Source organism: Ranitomeya imitator, chromosome 6 (assembly GCF_032444005.1).
Source record: "Ranitomeya imitator isolate aRanImi1 chromosome 6, aRanImi1.pri, whole genome shotgun sequence".
Classification (NCBI taxonomy): Eukaryota; Metazoa; Chordata; class Amphibia; order Anura; family Dendrobatidae; genus Ranitomeya; species Ranitomeya imitator.
The window spans coordinates 491265553-491290974 of NC_091287.1; the positions used below are offsets into that span (position 1 = coordinate 491265553).

At 42.3% G+C, this 25422-nt stretch overlaps 1 protein-coding gene across 1 annotated transcript in view; it reads left to right on the forward strand.

The window, feature by feature from the left end:
• VPS13B (vacuolar protein sorting 13 homolog B) overlaps positions 1–25422 on the forward strand; it is a 1386889-nt gene that overhangs the window by 1005877 nt on the left and 355590 nt on the right. The window contains exon 34 of the mRNA XM_069731647.1: positions 10619–11309. Within this exon, the coding sequence (XP_069587748.1) occupies positions 10619–11309 (691 nt within the window). The remainder of the gene's footprint in view (positions 1–10618; positions 11310–25422) is intronic.

Below are 25422 nucleotides of genomic sequence, written 5' to 3' on the forward strand. Positions count from 1 at the left end.
TCAACGCAGAATTGGCCGGAATTGAGATCGGACGCCATGTCGCGTTTGGAGAGCCCCTGATGTGTCTAAACAGTGGAAAACCCCCAATTTTAACTGAAACCCTAATCCAAACACACCCCTAACCCTAATCCCAACCGTAAATGTAATCCTAACCCTAACTTTAGCCCCAACTTTATCCCCAACCCTAATGGGAAAATGAAAATAAATACATTTTTTAAGTTTTATTATTTTCTCTAACTAAGGGGGTGATGAAGGGGGATTTGATTTACTTTTATGGCGGATTTTTTAGCGGATTTTTATGATTGGCAGCTGTCACACACTAGAAGACGCTTTTTATTGCAAAAAATAGTTTTTGCGTCTCCACATTTTGAGAGCTATAATTTTTCCATATTTTGGTCCACAGAGTCATGTGAGGTCTTGTTTTTTGCGGGACGAGTTGACGTTTGCATTGGAACCATTTTCAGGCACGTGACATTTTTTGATTGCTTTTTATTCTGATTTTTTGTGAGGCAGAATGACCAAAAACCAGCTATTCATGAATTTCTTTTGGGGGAGGCGTTCGGGTCAGTACGATTTCAGCGATACCTCATTTATATAATTTTTTTTGTTTTGTCGCTTTTATACGATAAAAACTATTTATCTTAAAAGTAATTATTTTTGCATCACTTTATTCTGAGGACTATAACTTTTTTATTTTTCGCTGATGATGCTGTGTGGCGGCTCTTTTTTGCGGTACGATGGTTAATTATATCCTTTTTTTATCGCGTGTTATTCCACTTTTTGTTCGGCAGTATAATAAAGCGTTTTTTTTTTTGCCTCTTTTTTTTGTGATGGTGTTCACTGAAGGGGTTAACTAGTGGGACAGTTTTATAGGTCGGGGGTTACGGACGAGGCGATACTAAATATGTGTACCTTTATTGTTTTTTTTTTTTATTTAGGTAAAGAAATGTATTTATTGGAACAATATACGGTATATTTTTTTTTCTTTATTTAGGATTTTTTTTTTACACATGTAAATATTTTTTTTTTTACATTGCCCCAGGGGGGGACATCACACTATAGTGTCAGATCGCTGATCTGACACTTTACGCAGCACTGTGTCAGATCAGCGATCTGACATGCAGGGCTCCTGGCTTACCAGCGCCTGCTCTGAGCAGGCGCTTTTAAGCCACTTCCCTGCAGGACCTGGAAGCAGTTCCGCAGCCATTTTGGATCCCGGGCCTGCAGGGAGAAAGAGGAAGGAGACCCTCGGAGCAACGCGATCACATCGTGTTGCTCCGAGGGTCTCAGGGAAGCACGCAGGGAACCCCCTTTCAGCGCGATGCTTCCTTATGCCGTCGGAACGCTGCGATCATGTTTGATCGCAGTGTTCTGGGTGTTAATGTGCCAGGAGCGGTCCGTGACCACTCCTGGCACATAGTGCCGGTTGTCAGCTGTGATAGTCAGCTGACACTCGGCCTCGCTCCCCCCATGAGCGCGGCCGATCGCAGATGACGTACTATCCCGTCGGTGGTCATACGGGCCCACCCCACCTCAACAGGATAGTACGTCTAATGTCAGAAAGGGGTTAAGCAGCCGCCATTTGTCTCTTAAAAGCAACAGCTGTCAGCGGCATATAGAATGGTCCCATTGTGATCGAGTCCCTTAAGAACATAAAATATAAAAATGTAAGAAAAAAAAATATGAAATTTGGATCACAGCCATTTTACCACATTGAAAAAAAACATTATATTTGGTATTGCCACTTCCGTAAAAGTCTGGTCTATAAACATTATAAAATGTAAAATTTACTATGGCATTAAGAAGGAAAACAACACCTACAGAATGCCATCTGTTAGGTGCCAAGACATTAATACAATGTGTGTGCATGAGAAAGAGAGAAATACTCATGTTTTCTGTTCTGCTACTTGCGCCTTCATCACCTATTTCACATTTACTGCAAACGTTGGAAAACATACAATGGGAAAAAGCCTTGGAGTGATTTAAGAAATAAACTAGAACGCTACCATATACACCATCACTTTGCAGGTTTATAAAGCATCTGGCAGTGTTCAGAGTGAGCAATATATATTGTTTTAGTGGAAGACTGAATTTGGTTCTGTAACTGTTTAAGTGCAGCTCTGTGATTTAGCTAGTGCTGGCAGGACGTCCTGAAATCTCTAGTACTGGACCAGCTAAAAATCTTCAATTTGCCCTCACTTGTCTCCCAGTTTAGAAGCGGTATACCACTGTTAGAGCAAACTTTTTAGAGCTCTGAACACTTATCAACATTCCGTCATTCAGATGTCATTGCCTTCAAATTGGCATCAACTCTTTGGAACTATATATCAAAAGTTTCTTTTGTCTTTTTGCCATGTTGTTACTTGTGAGTTTATTTGTTTTGGGGTTTTTTTTTGGCTTTTTCGCATATTATACACTAATCGAGTTAATTTACAGGTTGATGAAATAAAAAAGTGTTGTAAGTAGTAATAAATGCAACTTTTAATGTATATTCACACTGTGACCCCAAGTTGCCAAAAAAAGTGTGACTTTTTAAGAGTTTTATGCTGGTTTCGGACAGCTCTGCCAAAATGGATGGAGCTTGAGAAGGGTACGGGTCGTGGCTATGCCTGGCCATCAAATTCATGAGTGGCAGTGTTTGGCCATGTTCACACGTTCCTGATTTCCCTGCTGTTTTTTCTGTACTAAAAACCGCAGCTCTTGGCAGAAAACGCAGGTGCGTTTTTGGTGCGTTTTTTGATGCAGTTTTTAGTGCGGTTTTTTATGCAGTTTTCTCTGCAGAGTCTGTGTGTTTTCTAGGAAGTTTTTTTAGGGTTAAAATGGCTGAAAATACCCTACCCCTAACCCTACCCCTAACCCTACCCCTAACCTTAACCCTAACCCTACCCCTAGTTCTAACTGTAGTGGGGGGGGGGAAAAAAATTCTTTATTTTATTATTGTTACTACCTATGGGGGTGATAAGGGGGGGGTCATTTACCTTTTTTTTTATTTTGATCACTGTGAGGTTATCACAGTGATCAAAATGTGCCTGGAAGGAATCTGCCGGCCGGCAGATTCGGCGGGCGCACTGCGCATGCGCCCGCCATTTTGGAAGATGGCGGCGCCCAGGGAGAAGACGGCCGGACGGACACCGGGAGGCCCGGTAAGTATAAGGGGGGGAGATGAGGGCACGGGGGGGTGTCGGAGCACGGGGGGTGGCATCGGAGCATGGGGGGTGGGATTGGGGCACGGGGGGCAGCCACACTCCGCCCACGCACTTCCTGCTGCAGCGGTTCTGCACCACAAACCGCAGAAAACCCGCAGATATTTTTTTCGTCTGCGGGTTTTACTGCGGGTTTGACCCTCACAATGGAGGTCAATGGGTGCAGAACCGCTGCAGTTCTGCACAAAGAAGTGACATGGTACTTCTTTTTTACCTCAGCTATTCAGCGCGGCTTTTTTAGTGCATTTCCGCAATGTGGGCACAGCAGTTCCTGTTTTCCATAGGGTACATTGTACTGTACCCTGCATGGAAAACAGCTGCGGACCCGCAGCGGCAAAATCGCGGCGGTTCCGCAGTTAAAAACGCACTGTGTGAACATGGACTTTCTGGTACCACAAAATGTTAGTCCAGGTTCTGAGTAATGTAACGTTTCTGGCAATGCGCACACCACTAATATGAAATGCCAGATCCATTGTGGTGTGCGCATCTTATAATAAATAATAATCATTTTATTTATTTAGCGCCAACATATTTTTTTTTAAACCGCTGCAGATGACACTTCGGGAAAAACCAAATTCTATTAAAACTCCAGAAGGAGAGTTTCCAATAGAAAACTCATAGTTTTAGACTGCTGGAAATGCGAACATACCCTGGCTCATCAGGAACTGCTCTCGTTATTGCTGAGAATTGTCACCGTGACCATATGTGCATCTGAAAAAAAGTTTAAAGGAAATCTACGATCAACCCTCCTAAGCCGTCTATATGGACATTCAGGTCATAGAAAGTTGAAAAAATTAATACCTTGATATCTGAGATATGATGTCTTATTCGAGAGAAATACACATTTTTGTTGATATGTAAATGAGCTGTTAAGATCTATGGGCCGGACATAGATCTCCCTGAGAAGCTGCCCCCAGAGATTATTTTAAATGAAAGGCTGGCGTTATTAGTATGAGACATGTAGTGACTGACAGTCTCCTCTCCTGAGCTACTTGTCTAACACTGATAATGCCTCCTTTCATTTAGAATAAAGTTTAAAGGCAGATCTAAGGGTACCGTCACACTAAAACGACGCTGCAGCGATACGACAACGATTTCGATCGCTGCAGCGTCGCTGTGTGGTCGCTGGAGAGCTGTCATACAGACAGCTCTCCAGCGAACAATGATCCCGAAGTCCCCTGGTAACCAGGGTAAGCATCAGGGCCGCGCTTAGTAACCCGATGTTTACCCTGGTTACCAGCGTAAACGTAAAAAAATAAACACTACATACTTACATTCCTGTCGCGTCCCTCGGCGCTGTGCTCCTCTGCACTGACAGTGAGCGCCAGACAGCCGGAAAGCACAGCGGTGACGTCACCGCTGTACTTTACGGCTGGCCGGCGCTCACCAGTCAGTGCGGGAAGCTGAAGGCGAGGGACATGACCAGACACCGGGAATGTAAGTATGTAGTGTTTGTTTTTTTTTACATTTACACTGGTAACCAGGGTAAATATCGATTTACTAAGTGCGGCCCTGCGCTTAGTAACCCGATGTTTACCCTGGTTACCAGTGAAGACATCGCTGAATCGGTGTCACACACACCGATTCAGCGATGTCAGCGGGAGATCCAGCGACGAAATAAAGTTTCAAACGATCTGCTACGACGTACGATTCTCAGCGGGGTCCCTGATCGCAGTAGCGTGTCAGACACAGCGAGATCGTAAGGATATCGCTGGAACGTCACGGATCGTGCCGTCCTAGCGATCAAAGTGCCACTGTGTTGACGGTACCCTTACCGAGCTCTAGGTCCGGCACATAGATCTTCACAGCATGTCCCCAGAGACTGCTTAGGAGGGTTGATCCTACTCACAGCTCATGTGCAGATAAGATAAATGTGGGTTTCTCTGGGATAAGACATCGGATCGCAGATAGTATAGTTTTATTCACCTTCTTATGACCTACGTGCCCATATAAATGGCTTAGGAGGATTGATCTTACTGACAGATTCCTTTGAATTTTTTCACCTATGTTTCTATTATCCTAATTGCTCATTGTTGGACCAAATTCCCCTTTGTTTTGTCGCTTTGCACACCAGGTAATTGCCATTATCATGCCAGCTATCTCAGGAAGGTTATTTCACCGATATTGTTTAATTTAACCTACACCATATGGAACCAATAGGAACATTTCCTAATGTGAATGCTTGGAAACTCTTACATTCATATGTTAAGAATACACATCCTTTCCTCATTAGCTGGAAAGTAGAGCGATTTTGGCACCGGTTCTATGTGGAAGCTTTGTGCTGCTTTTATATGAATTTTGTTTTTAGGCTTTGATGACACTGTTTAGAATAGGAAGTATCTAATAAGTCAAGCATTTTGTCTAATGTCCTGCCAGTATATTTAATATATGCCTGGAGGTCTGAAATACTATCTTCTTCACTACAGTAATATGCATTTAATTCTCGTGAAAGCAGAAGGTCGATCTTTCAAAAAAATAGACTCGAAGTACATTTTTCTAATGGATTAATTTCGAACATATGGCCGAGGGTACTAGAGTAATGTACAGTTGGTTTTTATGGTTTAATCATGATCATGTTAATGCACACTGGTAGCTAATTAAAGAAAACTTTTATTGTCTGCATTAAATGGGTTGTATAAGGAATACCAGCCGGGATCTGCTCATAGCACTCAATGGTAAATGGTGGCTTTATAGTCGCATGGGACAGCGTGTAAAATCCGGGTCACTTTAATGTTTACACATAGATGGTTTTAGTTACTTGCTTTGTTCCCGTCTCACAAATCTAGCCTTTATTACCCTCTCCACCTCGCACTGGAGTTCACCCGGAGGAATGCCGTACCTTAGGGCATCGTTTGTATCAGTACAACAGGTGACCGCCGGCACACAGGGATCGGTGGTTAAGCCTCGCGCGCTCTTTGAAGTTTCTCGTTTTCCAGTAGTCATTTTAACTAATTGCCATATTTTTTCACTGTACCCTTGGGAGAATGTTAATATACTCAATTAGTTTCAGAAGCCTACATAATAAATCAATGTCTAGAAGATCCCGGCTCCTTTACACTTTTAAATGACGGTAAAACACTTGCCCTGTTGGGCTCGTCAATTACTACAGGCCTTCCTTCATTAAACAAGTCATTCATCCGATCGCTCCGGTACAAGTGCTCATTATGCCCTGTTGTTTTCTATAAGCCTGTAGTTACACTTATCTTATTTATCCCATAACCACTTCTGTAATACTACTTGCTGGAAAAGTTTAGCTCAACCAAAAAATATCCTTCTTTTATAAAGAAAGAGGTACTATATAGCACTTCAATGCAGTAAATTTAGTACAACAGCTTGGGAACCATAGAACATTTGTCCCAGGACGGAAGAAGTGAACTAGAAAAAATGTTCAGTCAACATATATTTTTATTGAATGGATGAATTACTATAAAAACATATTAAAAAGATAGGGACAGAGAATTAGCCTGATTACAACACGATAGGAAACTAACACATTAGCATAGTATGGATAGAAGAATAGCATTTATCCAGAATAGAAATAATCACCACTAATTTAACCTTGTTTGTGCTCAGACCTCAATGTAAATGGAATTATTAGAGGGTAGCAGTACCTTATCAAGTGAATCTGCCATTGCACAAGTGTTAGGCCCTCCACCCCAACCCACGTTTCGCCTAGCTTCTTCCAGGGGCTGGAAAAGTTTTAGAAATGACATTATAGACTTTTTAGGTTATTTCTAATGATTGAAAATTGAGACAAATATTGGTTAAGACTGGTAATATCAGTTCATTCTATAGTCAATATGGTGAGGGAACATTCTTACATTTTCTATAGAGTCCTGTAAATTTGAGATACACCCCTTTGTTAATTTTCTTTTTCGTAGCCAAACTATGCACTTATTAATAAAAATCTATTAATGTAAAATTTATTTAAATGGAGTTTGCCAGAACTTTTGACCATATGGAGCTGCTAACAGCACTAAATAGCAGATCTAGAAAGCTGTTACATAGACCTTCATGTATGTACTAACGTAAGCGAAAGATTGAAGGACTAGTCGCCTTAAGGCTACTTTCACACATCAGGTTTTGCTGTCAGGCTCAATCCGGCTAAATTTCAAAAAACCGGATCCGACGAATGTTGCTGCCCGATCCGTTTTTTTTTTATAGACTTGTATTAGTGCCGGATTGTGCCGGATGACATTGCGCTTTGTCCGGTTTTCTGCCGTTTCCGGATTCTGGAAAAAACGTCCATAGCAACTTTTTTGTCTCCAGGGAAAAAGCCGGAAGCGCCGGATCCGGCACTTCTGGCTGTTTGCTAGATTGGAAGTCTATGGGAGACGGAAGGTGCCGGATCCGGAAAATGACGGATTCCAGCGCCGAATTCCGTTTTTTTAAACTGAGCATGCTCCAAATTTTTTTTTCTTCAATAATCTAGATATGCTAGCCAGATCCGTAGAAAAAAACGCATCCGTTGCATCATTTTTTCACAATCTGCATCGGATCCGGTGTTTCCAACATTCGCCGGATTGTGCCTGATGCAAAAAACCTGATGTGTGAAAGTAGCCTAACACGGCTATCAGAAGAGCTCAAGGAGCGGTCCCTTCCTCAGCAGCATCCTGGACTCACTACACTGAACGCTCCCCATCCCCTCTTCCCTGCTTTTGAATGACAGCTTCAGGGTCTAACCAGGAGAACTCTTTGTGTCAATCAAGAGTGGAGGTGAGACGTTAGAGCATTCAGTGCTGAGAGGAAGGGACGGCCTTTAGGGTAAATTATTTTTGGCTTTATATTCCCACAGTTTCCCAAGTCATCTTTCTAGTGTTGTCAGCACTGCTGACAGATTTCCCTGAAGGCTCATATAATTCAAGCCATTGTGTACATAGTTTGTTAAAAGGAACCTGTCATGGGCAGCATGCATCAGCCACTGGCTAGTATCCCAGCCATGTATGTACGTGGGCATATAGGCAGAAGCTTGTCGCCGTGGACCCGCCTGTACAACTAGTCAATAGTGCGGCATGGTCCACGGTAGCTACTAAAAGTATGTTTTTCTCAGAAACACCGCGGCGTTTGTGACCATACAGCCACTATTTGAGCAGCATGTATCAGCCGATAAGTTCCCTTTAAGGACATGGGGGCGCATGGACATGCGTTGTCTTGTGTTTTGTGACGCATGCGTCATTTTTGTTGCAAGCGTCAGGGCGCAGAGGACGCTGCATGTTGCATTTTTTTTGCGTCCAAAAATGGACGCATGCGTCACAAAACAATGCGTTTTTGCATGCATTTTGCATGCGTTGTGCGTTGCGTCGCCGACGCAACGCCCAACAACGCAAATGTGAACGTAGCCTAAGCTGGTGATCTCAAACAATCCACATGATATATTTACTGTATTTTTTTATTACTAGAGTAGGTTATGATTGAATATATTGCGAGGAATTGTGGTCCCTGAACTTTTATTTGCATATACTTAGGCTATAGAAACATTGCGCTGAATTTTTTTAAATTGTTGATTTGTTTAAATGCTAAATTAAGCAACTTTCTAATTAGTCTGTATTTTATAAAAAAAAAGATCCTACTATGTTGTTGTAGAGCCTGTGTAACTCCTTTACGTAGCTGACAGTCCTGCTGCTTCTCACCACTCAGCACACTGCGCCTGGATCTCTCATTTTTCTATCCCTAGGGTTGGGGAGAAAGTGCAGAACAATAGATCAGAGTAAGAGAAAGGGAAGCATTCACATCTTCACAGAGGCAGATCAGTCTATAGATGATGAGAAAAGTGCATACAAGGCAAAGTTTAGGGGCATGAAGGAGAGATCAAGTAGGCTATGTGTTATGGCTGGCAATCAGACAACACAGCGTGCAGTAATCAGCGCACATACAGAGATCTGGCAATAACCAAAAACAATAGGACGAGCTCTGAGACGTGGAATCTCTGTAGACTGCAGTACCTGATCTATCCTCACACAACTATAAGCAGCAGTGGATTGCGCCTATCACTACCTATGCAACTCGGCACTGCCTGAGGAGCTGACTAGCCTGAAGATAGAAATACAAGCCTGACTTACCTCAGAGAAATACCCCAAAGGAATAGGCAGCCCCCCACATATAATGACTGTTAGCAAGATGAAAAGACAAACGTAGGAATGAAATAGATTCAGCAAAGTGAGGCCCGATATTCTAGACAGAGCGAGGATAGCAAAGAGAACTATGCAGTCTACAAAAAACCCTAAAACGAAAACCACGCAAAGGGGCAAAAAGACCCACCGTGCCGAACTAACAGCACGGCGGTGCACCCCTTTGCTTCTCAGAGCTTCCAGCAAAAGTTAATAGCAAGCTGGACAGAAAAAACAGAAAACAAACTAGAAGCACTTATCTAGCAGAGCAGCAGGCCCAAGGAAAGATGCAGTAGCTCAGATCCAACACTGGAACATTGACAAGGAGCAAGGAAGACAGACTCAGGTGGAGCTAAATAGCAAGGCAGCCAACGAGCTCACCAAAACACCTGAGGGAGGAAGCCCAGAGACTGCAATACCACTTGTGACCACAGAAGTGAACTCAGCCACAGAATTCACAACAGCTATGTTTACCCAGAGAGATAGGAGATCACCCATAGCAGACTCTGCTAGGTGAAGGAGGGAAGATTACATGCTCTTCAGCATCATTGCCGTGCAACACAAGGAAGAAGAGATCCTTCATGAGCTCTAGAAAAGAAGTATATCAAGATTGAACCTTCTGGTTATTGAATCGCATTTTAGTTTACATTTTTTATAATTGTACTGTAGTGTTTACTTTGTTAATTTGCATGTCATTGTTGCATATAAATATTACATTTGGTTACCAAGTCTTAAAGGTGGTCTGTCAACAGGTTTTTGCTGTGATGTAGGGGCATAGACCCTTATTCCAGCAATGTGTCACTTGTTATTTTGATATTATTGAGGTGTTTTCCTCTGCATATCTAGCATAGCTCTGAATGCTGAGCTGTGTGTACCCCGCCCTCACCACTGATTGTCAGCTCTCTGTGTACTCTGTATATTCACAGAAAGCTGCCAATCAGTATTGGGGCCTGGGTCACACTGAGCAGCTGAATAGAAGGCACGAAACGCCTAGTCCTATAGTGATAATCTCCTGCTGATAAAGCACTGATTTTATTGAAACGGCAACACACAGCCTGGCAAGTGACACATCACTGAAATCAGGTCCTCTGCCCCTACATTATGCTGCTCTCTGAATACATAGCAAAATGACGATGACAGATAAAATTTAATGAAGAATTGGCTTTATATGGCACTACAAAGATCTCTCTTTGAACGTTATAGCACTGCACAATTTTTTTTATATGGCATTACCAAAAATTGTATTATGATAACTATCAGGGAAAGATTGGTGACTAATTTTAACTACTTATTTTTTTAATTATTTAGGTTTTTAATCATGAGCAACAGAAAAAGGACAGTACAGATGGCCGTACAGTGGAGACATCTTCTCGTTATAGTGGAGCCCAAGACAGTGGCATTGGTAGTGACAGCGTGAAGATAAGAATAGTTCAGATTGAACCACAAAGTGGCACAAGTCATCACAGAATAGTGAGACCATCCAAGCAGTCATCGATTGTGAAGAATCTGAATTTCATCCCATTTGATATATTCATTACTGCCAGCCGCATATCCTTGATGTCCTACTCCTGCACTGCGGTGCCCAAGTCCAAAGTGGATAGTAAAGACAATGAGAAAGTGAACAAAAGCTCTGTGAACCAGTCCACTACAGAATCTGAGGAAACACCGGACCGACCTGTACAGGCTTGTGTATCCTCAATCACTGCTGAGGACCTTCTTAATAGCAACTCTCCTTCCCCAACAAATGGAAAAACCGGTCTGCTTTCTCTAGAACGCCTGCATGCCTCTACGAGGTCTTCTGCTCGCCAAGCTCTGGGCATCACAATTGTGCGTCAGCCTGGAAGAAGAGGAACCGGAGACTTACAGCTGAATCCATTTTTACATTTTATTGTGTCCCAACCTTCTCTACTCATAAGCTGCCATCACAAGAAACAGACGGTGGAACTATCACTCTTTGATGCACTCCTCAAAGGCGTAGATCCAGAATACAAATGCTCAGGTAAGGAGGTCCAACGTCACCACAGATCATATCTGGTTTGAGCATTGATCTCGATTACACTGCTAATTCAGGTGTATCTATTACGGTAAGTCTAATGTGCAACTAAAAATTGACCATAAAGCGTCTGAATGGTTGATCCCAACCTTAGAAAGCAAGACCTGCCCTTCACTGCAAGTTTTGCTCCTTGTGCATGCATCATTGGCATCCCTGTATGCTATGGCTCCACATAATATCGTTGTAACATGGTCTCTGCATCTTAGAGTTGGATTGAGGGATTCGAAGTAGAATTGAACGAATTTTTCAAAATTTTGTTCCAATTATAATGGGCGGCGATTATTGTTTTTGCAATATTCGCCGAACACAGCCAAACGTCATTGGAGTCAATGAGAGTAGAAATGACCGAATATGTTCAGAACCGATCATCAAACATAAATTTGGCACGAATAGGGTAACAATATAAGTCTTTATTAATAAAGAATATATTTGGGAGCAAAACAGAAATATAAAGTAGAAGCGATATTAACAAGACGTTTCGGCTCTACCAGAGCCTTAATCATTTCATCGCTGTGAAAACAAAGAACTTATATCAGAAAACAGTAAAGAGTCATTGTGAGAAAACCATTATCACATTTCCCAGTGAACAGCAAATTAATAGACGGTGAAAGGAATCAAATAAATAAATATATACAAGAAATATATAGAATATCATACATGTCTTAGTGTGCTGGTATCTCTCTGAGCATTTATAATAGAGAACATAATTTACCTTTTTCAAAGTCAATATTAGAATGCAGAGTATGGAATAGATATCCCGCAGTGCCCTGAAACGGCTGTAAGGAATAGGATAGTATCGTGATTAATACATATGTGCCAAAAGTAATGAATAGGAAGGAATAAAGTAATGTTGTACCTATTGCTGTAGCACTGCTCGTGTATTATAGGGGGGTGGTAGCCCAGTGGTTTTTTGGTGTCTGTGAAAAGATAATAATCTACAGATGGATGTTATAGATTAGGCTTGCGCTATCATAAGCGAACACCTCTGATGCTAAAAAGCGCTACTGTGAGTGCCCATCAAGATGTGCACATGCCGGTTACCTGGTATTGTCTGGTTCTATAGCAGCGCTCCCGCCCCTTGCTGTGACAGCGGCGTGTCTGCGACACACACACCGCGGTTTATGTGTGTATCCAGGGATACCGCATGACCGGAAGTCAAAGTTCCTGACCGACGTGATGTACGCTGTATGTTTAGTATGCACTGCGCAGGTGTGGAAGATATGTATGTACTGCGCAAATGTTAGGTAGTCAGGGCAACCATAAAACATAACAAAGTGGCGATCTAGTCACGGTGTGGTAATGGCGTATATGTATTTTTTTATTTTTTTCACAGGTGGTATGGAGTACATATGTCCCATTGTAATGAGATATAATGGTAATATAGATAGTAATGTAGATGCAGTAGATGGCAATAGTACCAATCTTGGATATGCCATATAATGTGCTGTGTTGAAAAAGTGTATTGAATACCTTATATCAATACTTGAGTACTGGGGATACAAGATAGATAGAAAGGAACTAGTAAAGACAGAGGCCAGAGGGGAAGGGGGAAGCTGGGTGAACTCACCTAAGGTGGCAATGGTTTAACGAGTCTGCAAAATAATAAGATACAGGTTATATATGATTCAGAAAAGCCAGGCTATCTCTCTATTAAGCCCTTTCGGGGCTAGAGTGTCTAATTTATGTATCCAATATGTCTCCCTCATTTTTAGGAGCTTCACATGGTCACCACCCCTTCTAGGACGAGGGACATGCTCTATTACTTGAAATCGACGTTGCGCTACAGAGTGCCCAGAATTAGAGAAATGTTCTGGTAGAGGGAGTCAATTCTTTTTGCATCGGATGGTAGATTTATGTCTTGCAATACGATCTCTTACGTGTTAAGTGGTCTCCCCCACATAAAGGAGACCACAAGGGCACTTGACCAAGTATACTACAAAATTAGAGTCGCATGTATGGTAGCCTTTTATTGGGAAAGATTTGCCAGTCCTGGGATGAGTTATGTTATCTGATCTGATTACATTAGAGCAAGCCGCACAGTTCAAGAAGGGGAATGTGCCCTGATGGGTGGCTAGTAGTCTTTGCATTGTGGTAGGTCTGGTGCTCCCCACATCCGCCCTCACCAACCTGTCCCGAATGTTGGAGGGCCGTTTGGTGCAAATTAATGTCGGTGCACTGAAAGAATCGATGTTAGGATAAGCGCTGGATAATAGCGGCCAGTGTTTCTTGATGATTGAGTAGACCTTAGGCATCAAGGGATGAAACGTGTGCAGGAATGGGACTCTTTCCCTGGGGTACCTAGGAGGTGGAGGACATGGAGGGGCTAGAGCCCGTGTTTTTTCATTATCAAGTAATCTTGGTGTGAATAGTGTCTTTCTCTGAGTTTTTGAGCCATAGTATCCAGTCTTTCATTCCGGGTGAGGGCGGATGTGGGGAGCACCAGACCTACCACAATGCAAAGACTACTAGCCACCCGCCGTCAGGGCACATTCCCCTTCTTGAACTGTGCGGCTTGCTCTAATGTAATCAGATCAGATAACATAACTCATCCCAGGACTGGCAAATCTTTCCCAATAAAAGGCTACCATACATGCGACTCTAATTTTGTAGTATACTTGGTCAAGTGCCCTTGTGGTCTCCTTTATGTGGGGGAGACCACTTAACACGTAAGAGATCGTATTGCAAGCCATAAATCTACCATCTGATGCAAAAAGAATTGACTCCCTCTACCAGAACATTTCTCTAATTCTGGGCACTCTGTAGCGCAACTTCGATTTCAAGTAATAGAGCATGTCCCTCATTGTAGAAGGGGTGGTGACCATGTGAAGCTCCTAAAAATGAGGGAGACATATTGGATACATAAATTAGACACTCTAGCCCCGAAAGGGCTTATTAGAGAGATAGCCTGGCTTTTGTGAATCATATATAACCTGTATCTTATTATTTTGCAGACTCGTTAAACCATTGCCACCTTAGGTGAGTTCACCCAGCTTCCCCCTTCCCCTCTGGCCTCTGTCTTCACTAGTTCCTTTCTATCTATCTTGTATCCCCAGTACTCAAGTATTGATATATGGTATTCAATACACTTTTTCAACACAGCACATTATATGGCATATTCCAGGTTGGTACTATTGCCATCTACTGCATCTACATTGCCATTGCCATCTACATTACTTTCTATATTACCATCATATCTCATTACAATGGGACATATGTACTCCATACCACCTGTGAAAAAAATAAAAAAATACATATATGCCTTTACCACACCATAACTGCGACTAGATCCACACTTTATGTTTTATGGTTGCCCTGACTACCTAACATTTGCGCAGTACATACATATCTTCCACACCTGCGCAGTGCATACTAAACATACAGCGTACATCACGTCCGGTCAGGAACTTTGACTTCCGGTCATGAGGTATCCCTGGATACACACATAAACCACGGTGTGTGTGTCCCAGACACGCCGCTGTCACAGCAAGGGGCGGGAGCGCTGCTATAGAACCAGACAATACCAGGTAACCGGCATGTGCACATCTTGATGGGCACTCACAGTAGCGCTTTTTAGCATCAGAGGTGTTCGCTTATGATAGCGCAAGCCTAATCTATAACATCCATCTGTAGATTATTATCTTTTCACAGACACCAAAAAACCACTGGGCTACCACCCCCCTATAATACACGAGCAGTGCTACAGCAATAGGTATAACATTACTTTATTCCTTCCTATTCATTACTTTTGGCACATATGTATTAATCACGATACTATCCTAGACCGAGAAAAATCAAAACCAATACTACAAGAGAAGTGGTATTGTGCAGTTCCTTTACATTGAGGACGATATGTTGTAGTGTTTAGAAGAAAATAGACTAGGTACTGTGCAGTTTCTTTATATTCAGGACAAGCGAAGTGATACTGTACAGTTATTTTACGCTCAGGACAAGAAAAGTGGTACTGTGCAGTTCCTTTATAGACAGGACAAGTCATACTGTGCATTTAATTTGCATTCAAGACAAGAGAAGTACCGTGTAGTTCATTTACATTTAAGAAAAGAGAAGTGGTACTGTATAGTGCCAATGCAGAGAGGAAAAAAGAAGTGGTACTGTGCAGTTCCTTTGCATGTAGGACAAGAGAAATAGTACTGTGCAGAGCCAATGCAGAGAGGAAAAGAGAAGTAATACTCTGCAATTCCAATTCATACAGGACAATAGACGCAATACGGAGCAGTGTCCATAGATTGTGATCAAGAGAATTGATACTGGGCATTGAGATACATATAGGAACTTCAAAGTGGTGTACAGACATTAAGGGTGTGTGCGCACATGAGAAATGGTACTGTGCAGTGTGATACTTACAGGACAAGAGAAGTGGTACTGTGCTGTATGAATACATTCAGGACATAAGAAGTGGTACTGTGCTGTACGAATACATTTGGACATGAGAAGTGGTACTGTGCAGTGTGATGCATACAGGACATGAGAAGTGGTACTGTGCTGCATGAATACATTCAGGACATAAGAAGTGGTACTGTGCTGTACGAATACATTTGGACATGAGCTGTGGTACTGTGCAGTGTGATGCATACAGGACATGAGAAGTGGTACTGTGCTGCATGAATACATTTGGACATGAGAAGTGGTACTGTGCTGTACGAATACATTTGGACATGAGCTGTGGTACTGTGCAGTGTGATGCATACAGGACATGAGAAGTGGTACTGTGCTGCATGAATACATTTGGACATGAGAAGTGGTACTGTGCTGTACGAATACATTTGGACATGAGCTGTGGTACTGTGCAGTGTGATGCATACAGGACATGAGAAGTGGTACTGTGCTGCATGAATACATTTGGACATGAGAAGTGGTACTGTGCTGTACGAATACATTTGGACATGAGCTGTGGTACTGTGCTGCATGAATACATTCAGGACAGGAGAAGTGGTACTGTGCTGCATGAATACATTCAGGACAGGAGAAGTGGTACTGTGCTGCATGAATACATTCAGGACAGGAGAAGTGGTACTGTGCTGCATGAATACATTCAGGACAGGAGAAGTGGTACTGTGCTGCATGAATACATTCAGGACAGGAGAAGTGGTACTGTGCTGCATGAATACATTCAGGACAGGAGAAGTGGTACTCTGCTGCATGAATACGTTCAGGACATGAGAAGTGGTACTGTGCTGCATGAATACATTCAGGACAGAATAAGTGGTACTGTGCTGCATGAATACATTCAGGACAGGAGAAGTGGTACTGTGCTGCATGAATACATTCAGGACAGGAGAAGTGGTACTGTGCTGCATGAATACATTCAGGACAGGAGAAGTGGTACTGTGCTGCATGAATACATTCAGGACAGGAGAAGTGGTACTGTGCTGCATGAATACATTCAGGACAGGAGAAGTGGTACTGTGCTGCATGAATACATTCAGGACAGGAGAAGTGGTACTGTGCTGCATGAATACATTCAGGACAGGAGAAGTGGTACTGTGCTGCATGAATACATTCAGGACAGGAGAAGTGGTACTGTGCTGCATGAATACATTCAGGACAGGAGAAGTGGTACTGTGCTGCATGAATACATTCAGGACAGGAGAAGTGGTACTGTGCTGCATGAATACATTCAGGACAGGAGAAGTGGTACTGTGCTGCATGAATACATTCAGGACAGGAGAAGTGGTACTGTGCTGCATGAATACATTCAGGACAGGAGAAGTGGTACTGTGCTGCATGAATACATTCAGGACAGGAGAAGTGGTACTGTGCTGCATGAATACATTCAGGACAGGAGAAGTGGTACTGTGCTGCATGAATACATTCAGGACAGGAGAAGTGGTACTGTGCTGCATGAATACATTCAGGACAGGAGAAGTGGTACTGTGCTGCATGAATACATTCAGGACAGGAGAAGTGGTACTGTGCTGCATGAATACATTCAGGACAGGAGAAGTGGTACTGTGCTGCATGAATACATTCAGGACAGGAGAAGTGGTACTGTGCTGCATGAATACATTCAGGACAGGAGAAGTGGTACTGTGCTGCATGAATACATTCAGGACAGGAGAAGTGGTACTGTGCTGCATGAATACATTCAGGACAGGAGAAGTGGTACTGTGCTGCATGAATACATTCAGGACAGGAGAAGTGGTACTGTGCTGCATGAATACATTCAGGACAGGAGAAGTGGTACTGTGCTGCATGAATACATTCAGGACAGGAGAAGTGGTACTGTGCTGCATGAATACATTCAGGACAGGAGAAGTGGTACAGTGCTGCATGAATACATTCAGGACAGGAGAAGTGGTACTGTGCTGCATGAATACATTCAGGACAGGAGAAGTGGTACTGTGCTGCATGAATTCATTCAGGACAGGAGAAGTGGTACTGTGCTGCATGAATACATTCAGGACAGGAGAAGTGGTACTGTGCTGCATGAATACATTCAGGACAGGAGAAGTGGTACTGTGCTGCATGAATACATTCAGGACAGGAGAAGTGGTACTGTGCTGCATGAATACATTCAGGACAGGAGAAGTGGTACTGTGCTGCATGAATACATTCAGGACAGGAGAAGTGGTACTGTGCTGCATGAATACATTCAGGACAGGAGAAGTGGTACTGTGCTGCATGAATACATTCAGGACAGGAGAAGTGGTAGTGGTACTGTGCTGCATGAATACATACAGGACATGAGAAGTGGTACTTTGCAATGTTTATACATTCAGGACAGGAGAAGTGGTACTGTGCAGAGTATTTATACAAGAGAAGTGGTACTGTGCAGTGTGATACATACAGGACAGGAGAAGTGCTATAGCACAGTGTCCTTTCATTCAGTACAACAGAAATTGTACTGAACAATGTCTATACATAAAGGTTAAGTGAATGGATACTATGCGGTATGATGCATAAAGGCATTATCATTGGTACTGTGCAGTGTTCGTACATTTTAGATAAAAATAATTGGTATTCTGCAGTACCCATATGTTCAAGATGTAAGGAGCAGCACAATAAGGACAAAGTGCCCTTATATCCAGGACAACAGCAGTGGTGCTATGCAGTGTCTATAAATAATACAGGTCTACAAAAGAAAAAAATTTTTTTTAAGGTGCCAAGTTTTTTTTAATGGATTTAGGGTGCTTTGAGGGTGCTGAATTGGTTCTATTCATCCATGAAAATAATGCATTCCTCCATTGAGACTTGTGTGATCACAAATGCAATAGCTTTTGGTCTTTTGTCTCTGTAACAGAGTCTTATGTAATGAAACATCCCATATGATTATTTTGTATTTCAGTTTGTAGGCTTACAATGCTATAAAAGCGACTTTTTGAAGCCAGAATTCTGCTGTAATTAATTTAACTATTAAATATCTGGTAAAATCGAAATCATATTCTTAATCGGCACCACAAACATAATATAAAACTGTTCAAACAGCGTTGGCACCAAAATCACTGTATGCCAGTGTAATAGGCAAGAGAAATAGTACTGTAGAAGTCCAAATGATGCTGGACAAGTGATGTAATAGTGTGGAGTGTTTGTAGATAAAAGTATATGTAAATTGCCTCTTCAGAGAGGAATAGGACTTGAACTCTACAGCTCCATGGAATTAATGGTGCTATATAAATGAATAATAATAATAATAATAACTCTATAGCGCCATTTGCAAGCAGTAATGCTACAAGTCACTATTGACCCTTTAATGAGCCTTGAAATGTGATTTACAACAAAAGGCTAATCAGAATCTTAATTTGGAGACATGGTGTTTCAGGGTATTGCCCTTCATCAGTGCAAGGTATGAGAACTGATTTGGCTAGGTGAGAGGCTCTGGATTGAGGTCTAAGGGGTAACGTTTCACCTTGTGAAGAGCGACATACCGGGTCTGGCATGCCAATTTAGGTAGGATTTTTCACCATGCAATGCTCCACTGGGAAATTTAATGTGCAAATTGCCTCTTCAGAGAAGAAGACGACTTGAACTCTATAGCTCCACTTGTTGGAACCAGCAATCCTACAACTCACTATTGACCCTTTTACAAGCCTTGAAAAGTGACTTCAGACAGAAGCCAAATCAGAATCTCAATTTCCAGACACTTTGTTTCGGGGTATTGCCCCTCATCAGTGCAAAGTATTAGAATTGATTTGGCTAGGTGAGAGGCTCTGGACTGAGGTCTAAAGGGTAGATCCTATTCACCCCTCTGAGAATAAGCAAACTGATTAAAAAGATGTCTCCAGAAGCTGCCATCCCACCTTGAGACACTTCAGCATTGAGAATGACCAGGAAAAGCAGGAATGGACAGCAGAAATTTCCACCATTCTGACTTCAGTGCAAGGGTGTCAAGAATTTTGAATCACAAAGATCCCAATATCACAGTCCGGGAAGGTCACTAGTACCACCCACTGTGATCTTTGGAGTGAACGGCTATCTGCCAAGACCTATCGTTACAATTACACGATTGGCTGACGATCAACAGAGAAGACCGTAGAGAAACAGTGAGCGTATGGTATATACACCTCTGGATTCCAACACATGGAAATATGTGTGTATACCCCCGTACGGTCACCACTAACTCCACAATAACAACAGACAACTCTCTGCCACCGCCAATCCGTTTCTGGCTGATTGGACGTAGTTTAAGGTAGCGTATGGCTTTGAGTCGTAGTTTACAGAACAAAAGGAACAGAGCTATTACATTTTATATTTAATTCAAAGGGAGGCAGTGTTTATGAAAAATATACAAAAGATTTTGCAATGGAGACAAAAAAATACAGCAAGTACAGTTACAGAAAATAAAAGAGATTAACAAGAGAACTTGGTACACTGATCGCAGGACGATTCAGTTTAGCCGAAGAAGAGCACTTGGCTTGGTGTTGTCACTAAATGCGACTCATGCATACACGAGTGTGTATCTCTGTACAGGAACACAGATCATAATTTGGCTGTTTTTTTTATCAGACCATGAGGGCCACACTCACATGGGCCAGGTTGTGGGCTGGACTCACCCTTTCACGATGTTATGAAATCTCAACTTATGCAATAACTCCTCTCCGAATGACGGCAGAAAGTCGAGGTTGATGCCATATTTTGTATCAGGATTTTAGCTATACTTAGAGACACAAAAGAGCACAGTGAGGTCAAAAATACTCTGATTGGATAATCTTCATCCGCCTTTAAAAACTTCACAGTAATAAGTAAGTGCTAGTATTTAGTTGATACGTTTTTTGTGTCTTCCAGTTTATTGGTGGTGTGAACATGTTCCTACAGACTTGTTCAATGTGCAAGTAGCCCATGTGTTTCTGGTTCTATAATTGTTCTCTTGTTTCTACAAGACTAGGGAGTCCACCACTCCTTTGTGGGTCATTTGCATTCAGCTGTTCCATCCAGCATGTCCACATGTATATTCCCTCTCTGAACCCTGCTTATACAGGTACTATACAGATGATCAGGTTTTTAAATACATCAGATAGGGATTATATACATTAGTTAGGACTGTTCTATATGGGTATACCTTGACGATTGGAGGAGCAGCTTAGTATAAATTTTTTTTTGCAAAAAAAGGATCAACTAAATACTGTTTTTTTCCATCTTTTGACTAGCACTTGCTTATTACTGTGATTTTTTTTACAACAGAGTACTTTTGACCTCACTGTGCTCTTTTGTGTCTTCAAGTTTATTGGTGGTGTGAACATGTTCCTACAGACTTGTTCACTCTGCAAGTAGCCCATGTGTCTGGTTCTATTGGAGACCAAACATGGCATAGCTGTTGGCAGTTATATGGCCCTTCTGAATTTGGGGCCTTTTGGTGGTGGTTGTAATTACAAGAAATTATGTATATTTTTTCCCTGGTTAACCCCGGTGCTGAAAATGTATGTCTCATTAATATCGTATGTATAGAAATTCCAATATTCTATGTTTTCTTTCAGAGTCATATTTCTGTTGCAGGTATAACACTTTTCTCTGCGGCAACAAAGATGTCTAGTGTGCATGTAAAATTTCCCTTGAGCGGACAATGTATTTCCTGCGGACAAAAGGTTTCGTCCACTTTATTTATTCAGGTCTTGCTGTCCAACTCTCTGAAAATGACTACTCCTGCCTCAATGACCTGTTTGTTGTATATAGCTCTTTGTCTATGCACAATATACTGTCTCATGGCCTTTATCCTACAAGAGGCTCTTGTATGTTAATTAAGCTGGTTCTCTATTACATTTCCTACTTGTAGTAGTCTATTCCAAGAGTGTTAGCTAGATTGCCAGCTCTTGTTTCGTTGTTGCATATGGTAGAGGGAAAAAAAGGGAAGGGGGATACGAGTTACTTCAAGGATTTTTAATATTTTCTATGAAACAGGGCAAATTGTAAGCAAGGCACTCGGCAGTACTGGCTCATGCCTCCTATGAGATAAGTTGACATGTCGATCGTGATTGACTAGTTGCTGACCTGTGCAATAAAGTTATTCACCCCCAAATAACATTTACTGACACACATGGAATCAACATCTTGTGTAAAGCTGATGACTTATTGCTGTATATCCAGGCAGACTACCTCTTCAGAATTTTAGGAAAGCATCATTACATCCTTCGGGGATCTTTGGTGACCATATGGGTTTGACAATTAACAAAAAAAAGCAAATAAGATTTTTTTCTACAGTATGACAGAAAAGGACGTCTTGGAGTTTATTTTTCAATGACCAATCCGTTTGGCTCAAGTTTGGGAAATTTTGAGTTTTTCAAAAAGTATAATTTCTCCTTGCGGAGATCGACATGCTAAGGCTGGGTTCCCATTGCGTTATGGGACCGCGTTAAACGGACAGCGTTGCACGGCGAAATTAACGCCGTGCAACGCGGCCGTTAACACGCCCATTGAAGGCAATGGGAACGCGCTTCACTAGCGCGTGCCATGTTCGGCACGCGCTAGCGACGCGCCGGTGATTTCTGGCGCGCCGCGGACGCTGCTTGCAGCGTCCGCGGCGCGCCCGCGGTCCGTTCCCCGCTCTCGCAGATCGGGGATCTGCGAGAGCGGGGACGTTACCGCGACCCCGACCGCAGCCCCATAGAAAACATTGCGTTAGCGCAATCCGCTAGCGCTAAACGGATTGCACTAACGCAATGTGACCCTAGCCTAAGCATGCCGAGATGAGGAGACTTAAAGCCGCAATACTCCTCTAAAAATATGCTAATTATGCAAATTGTCTCTTCAGAGAGGAAGAGAACTAGAACTCTAGTGCCACCTATTGGAAGGTAGCAATCCTACAAGTCAATGCTGACCCTTTAACGAGCCAGACACTGTGTTTCGCTTTGCACTGACAAGGGGCAGTACCCCGAAACACAGTGTCTGCAAATTGAAATTCTGGTTTGGCTATTATCCTAAGTCATGTGACAAGGCTCGTTAAAGGGTCGACATTGACTTGTAGGATTGCTACCTTCCAATAGGTGGCACTAGAGTTCTAGTTCTCTTCCTCTCTGAAGAGACAATTTGCGTAATGAGTTTTTCAAAGCCTTTACCAGTATTCATGAAATAAGAATGCACAGACTATAAAACACTGTATAAGCAGAGATATTACAATACCCGACAATTATTTTCAATATGAATCACAAATCGTCATGTGTTTTTTGTTACAAGACTTAAAGTTTTAAAGGCGGATGAAGATTATCCAATCAGAAATATTACCGTAATCCAATATCCACTTTCTATAAGCTTTTGGAAACGGATCGTTCTCACAGGATAAAAAGCTTTTATTTACAATGACATTACTTGAAAAATAACATTGTTTTAAGAGAGAATCTTTTTTTTTGCAGTCCCCAAGAATACAGATAATTTCCACTCATCCACTTACAGAGGAAAATGAGTATTAAGGGCGGTTTTGAAAATCACAATGTTATCGAAAGTAGGCAGTGACCTGCAGACAAAATGTCCGTTAGCAGAGTCATGTCTAGTATGTAAAAGGTAGTACTATGAGTACAGTGACATGCATGCTTTATTATCATTTTACATTTATGAGGTTCGAAGCTGGGATGTCTTCATTTGTGTCTTCTAAATCGGTTCTTCTTCCTCTCAGGCAGGAATAAACTGGCCCGCAGGGGAATAGGTCAATCCCCCAGTGGGTCCCTCACCCAACTTTGAGCAGCAGTACAATACACTTGATTCACAGGCAAAGGCAGCATCTCATCATTCATTTAACAAAATACCTAGGTTTTTATGATACTATGTAGAATCACAAACAAGTCTGTGAATGACGATAATCTAATTTTTGGATGTAACTGAACGGCCACAGTTACTGGTGGACCCTTGGCACTCCGGTGTTACACTGCTCGCATAGGTAAACTTTTCTTCTTTTTCTTCAAAATTGAACTCTACAAATTGGAAAATTTGCCTACATATGATTAATTCTTTATAGTCCATTTACAAAGGTCAATCCAGGCTGCCAATTGCAAGCCAATCAGCAATCATCTAATCTGGCCCGTCTACCCCAGACAACAAAGCAGTGTTAGGATTTTTCCGCACAGAATCTGAGAAATCCGCAGGTAAAACGCCAGTAAACCGTGTTTTTTGTGCATATTTCACCTGTGTTTTTACACCTGCGGATTCCTATTAAGGAGCAGGTGTAAAACGCTGCGGAATCCACACAAAGAATTGACATGCTGCAGAAAATAAACCGCAGCAATTCTGTGCGGTATTTTCCGCAGCATGTGCACAGCGGATTTGGTTTTCCATAGCTTTACATTTTACTGTAAAACGCGTGGAAAACTGCTGCAGATCCGCAGCCAAATCCGCAACGTTTGCACATAGCCTTTAGGATAGACCTATCACTAATATGATCGCTCTGTACCATTATAGTATCATGTTATGGTCAGCATAAGGTGCGTGTCACCAATGGAGAAGTGTCCATACTACATCAAAGTTAATAACGTTCACAAAAATAAGCAAGAGGCCGTTGTGCATGGTATATGGCTGACAAAGTGTATCTTCTTCCTGTGTAACAAGATAAGTGACCCTCCACCCTGAGACTGACAAGTGACAGTACATTTCTTATGCATGGTCTCTCTATCTCTGAGAAACACAACTTGCTTCCCGGGTGCCACATGCAACCTGTAGTGCCATTCTGTGCATCCCTTTTTTTCTAGAATGCTAAATAGGGAAGCTGAAGAACCTCTTTGTCTAAATTATCGGGAATTCCAAAAAAATGGAACCTCATTTAAATACGTGAAATCAAAATACCCCTACAACCACAAAATATGGCACCCGGACCAAAAAAGGTTGTGCACCTCTGTTCTGTCTGGTGCCCTTCATTTGCCTCCATCCCACTCATATACTCCACTTGGCATTCTGTTCCTCCTGCTTCCTAGATGGCCACCATATCACATGGTGAATGTAGTGGTAGATGAACCCACTCCACCTCTGCCTTTTCTATCCAACTGATACAGAAAGACCAGGTAGGTGTGCTCTAGGTGAACCACGGCACTGCACCGATTGCTGGATTCTCCTTATCGTTTATCCACACACAATGGTTCATCGGCACCTGATACTGCAGGTGACCTTTATTCTGATGATCTTTTGGGGTTGAACTCCAAAGGAGTAGTTTATCAGTGTTTGATTATTCGGGGCCTGACTACATGAATCATTTTGGCCAGTTTAAAGGAACCTTCGCACTCAAGCATAACAGACAATCCCTTCTATCAGCCACGAATCATACAGCCGCGGGGCTCAAACGTATTATTTGAGCACGCCCAAGATGCTCGGAGAACACCCGAACATGCTCAGATTAGACGTTATCCGAGCTTTTTTCGCTCATCACTATTGTTTACCTACCCAGTGGTTCACCGGTACGCGGTACTGTTGCTAATTCCTTTTCCCTTTTATACTGCTGTTCCTACAATGATGGCATTCTCCTGCCAGATATCGGGAAAACTGTGATGCCAGCAGAGCGATCAGTCTGGTTTACTAGGCAATTGCACTTAGTAAAAAGCCTCTTCTTCTATTATTTATTTCTAAATGAAAAATAGAGGCATCTAAGGTATGCTATGGACAGCAGGAATATTTTTGTCTTCTGCCCTCGTCA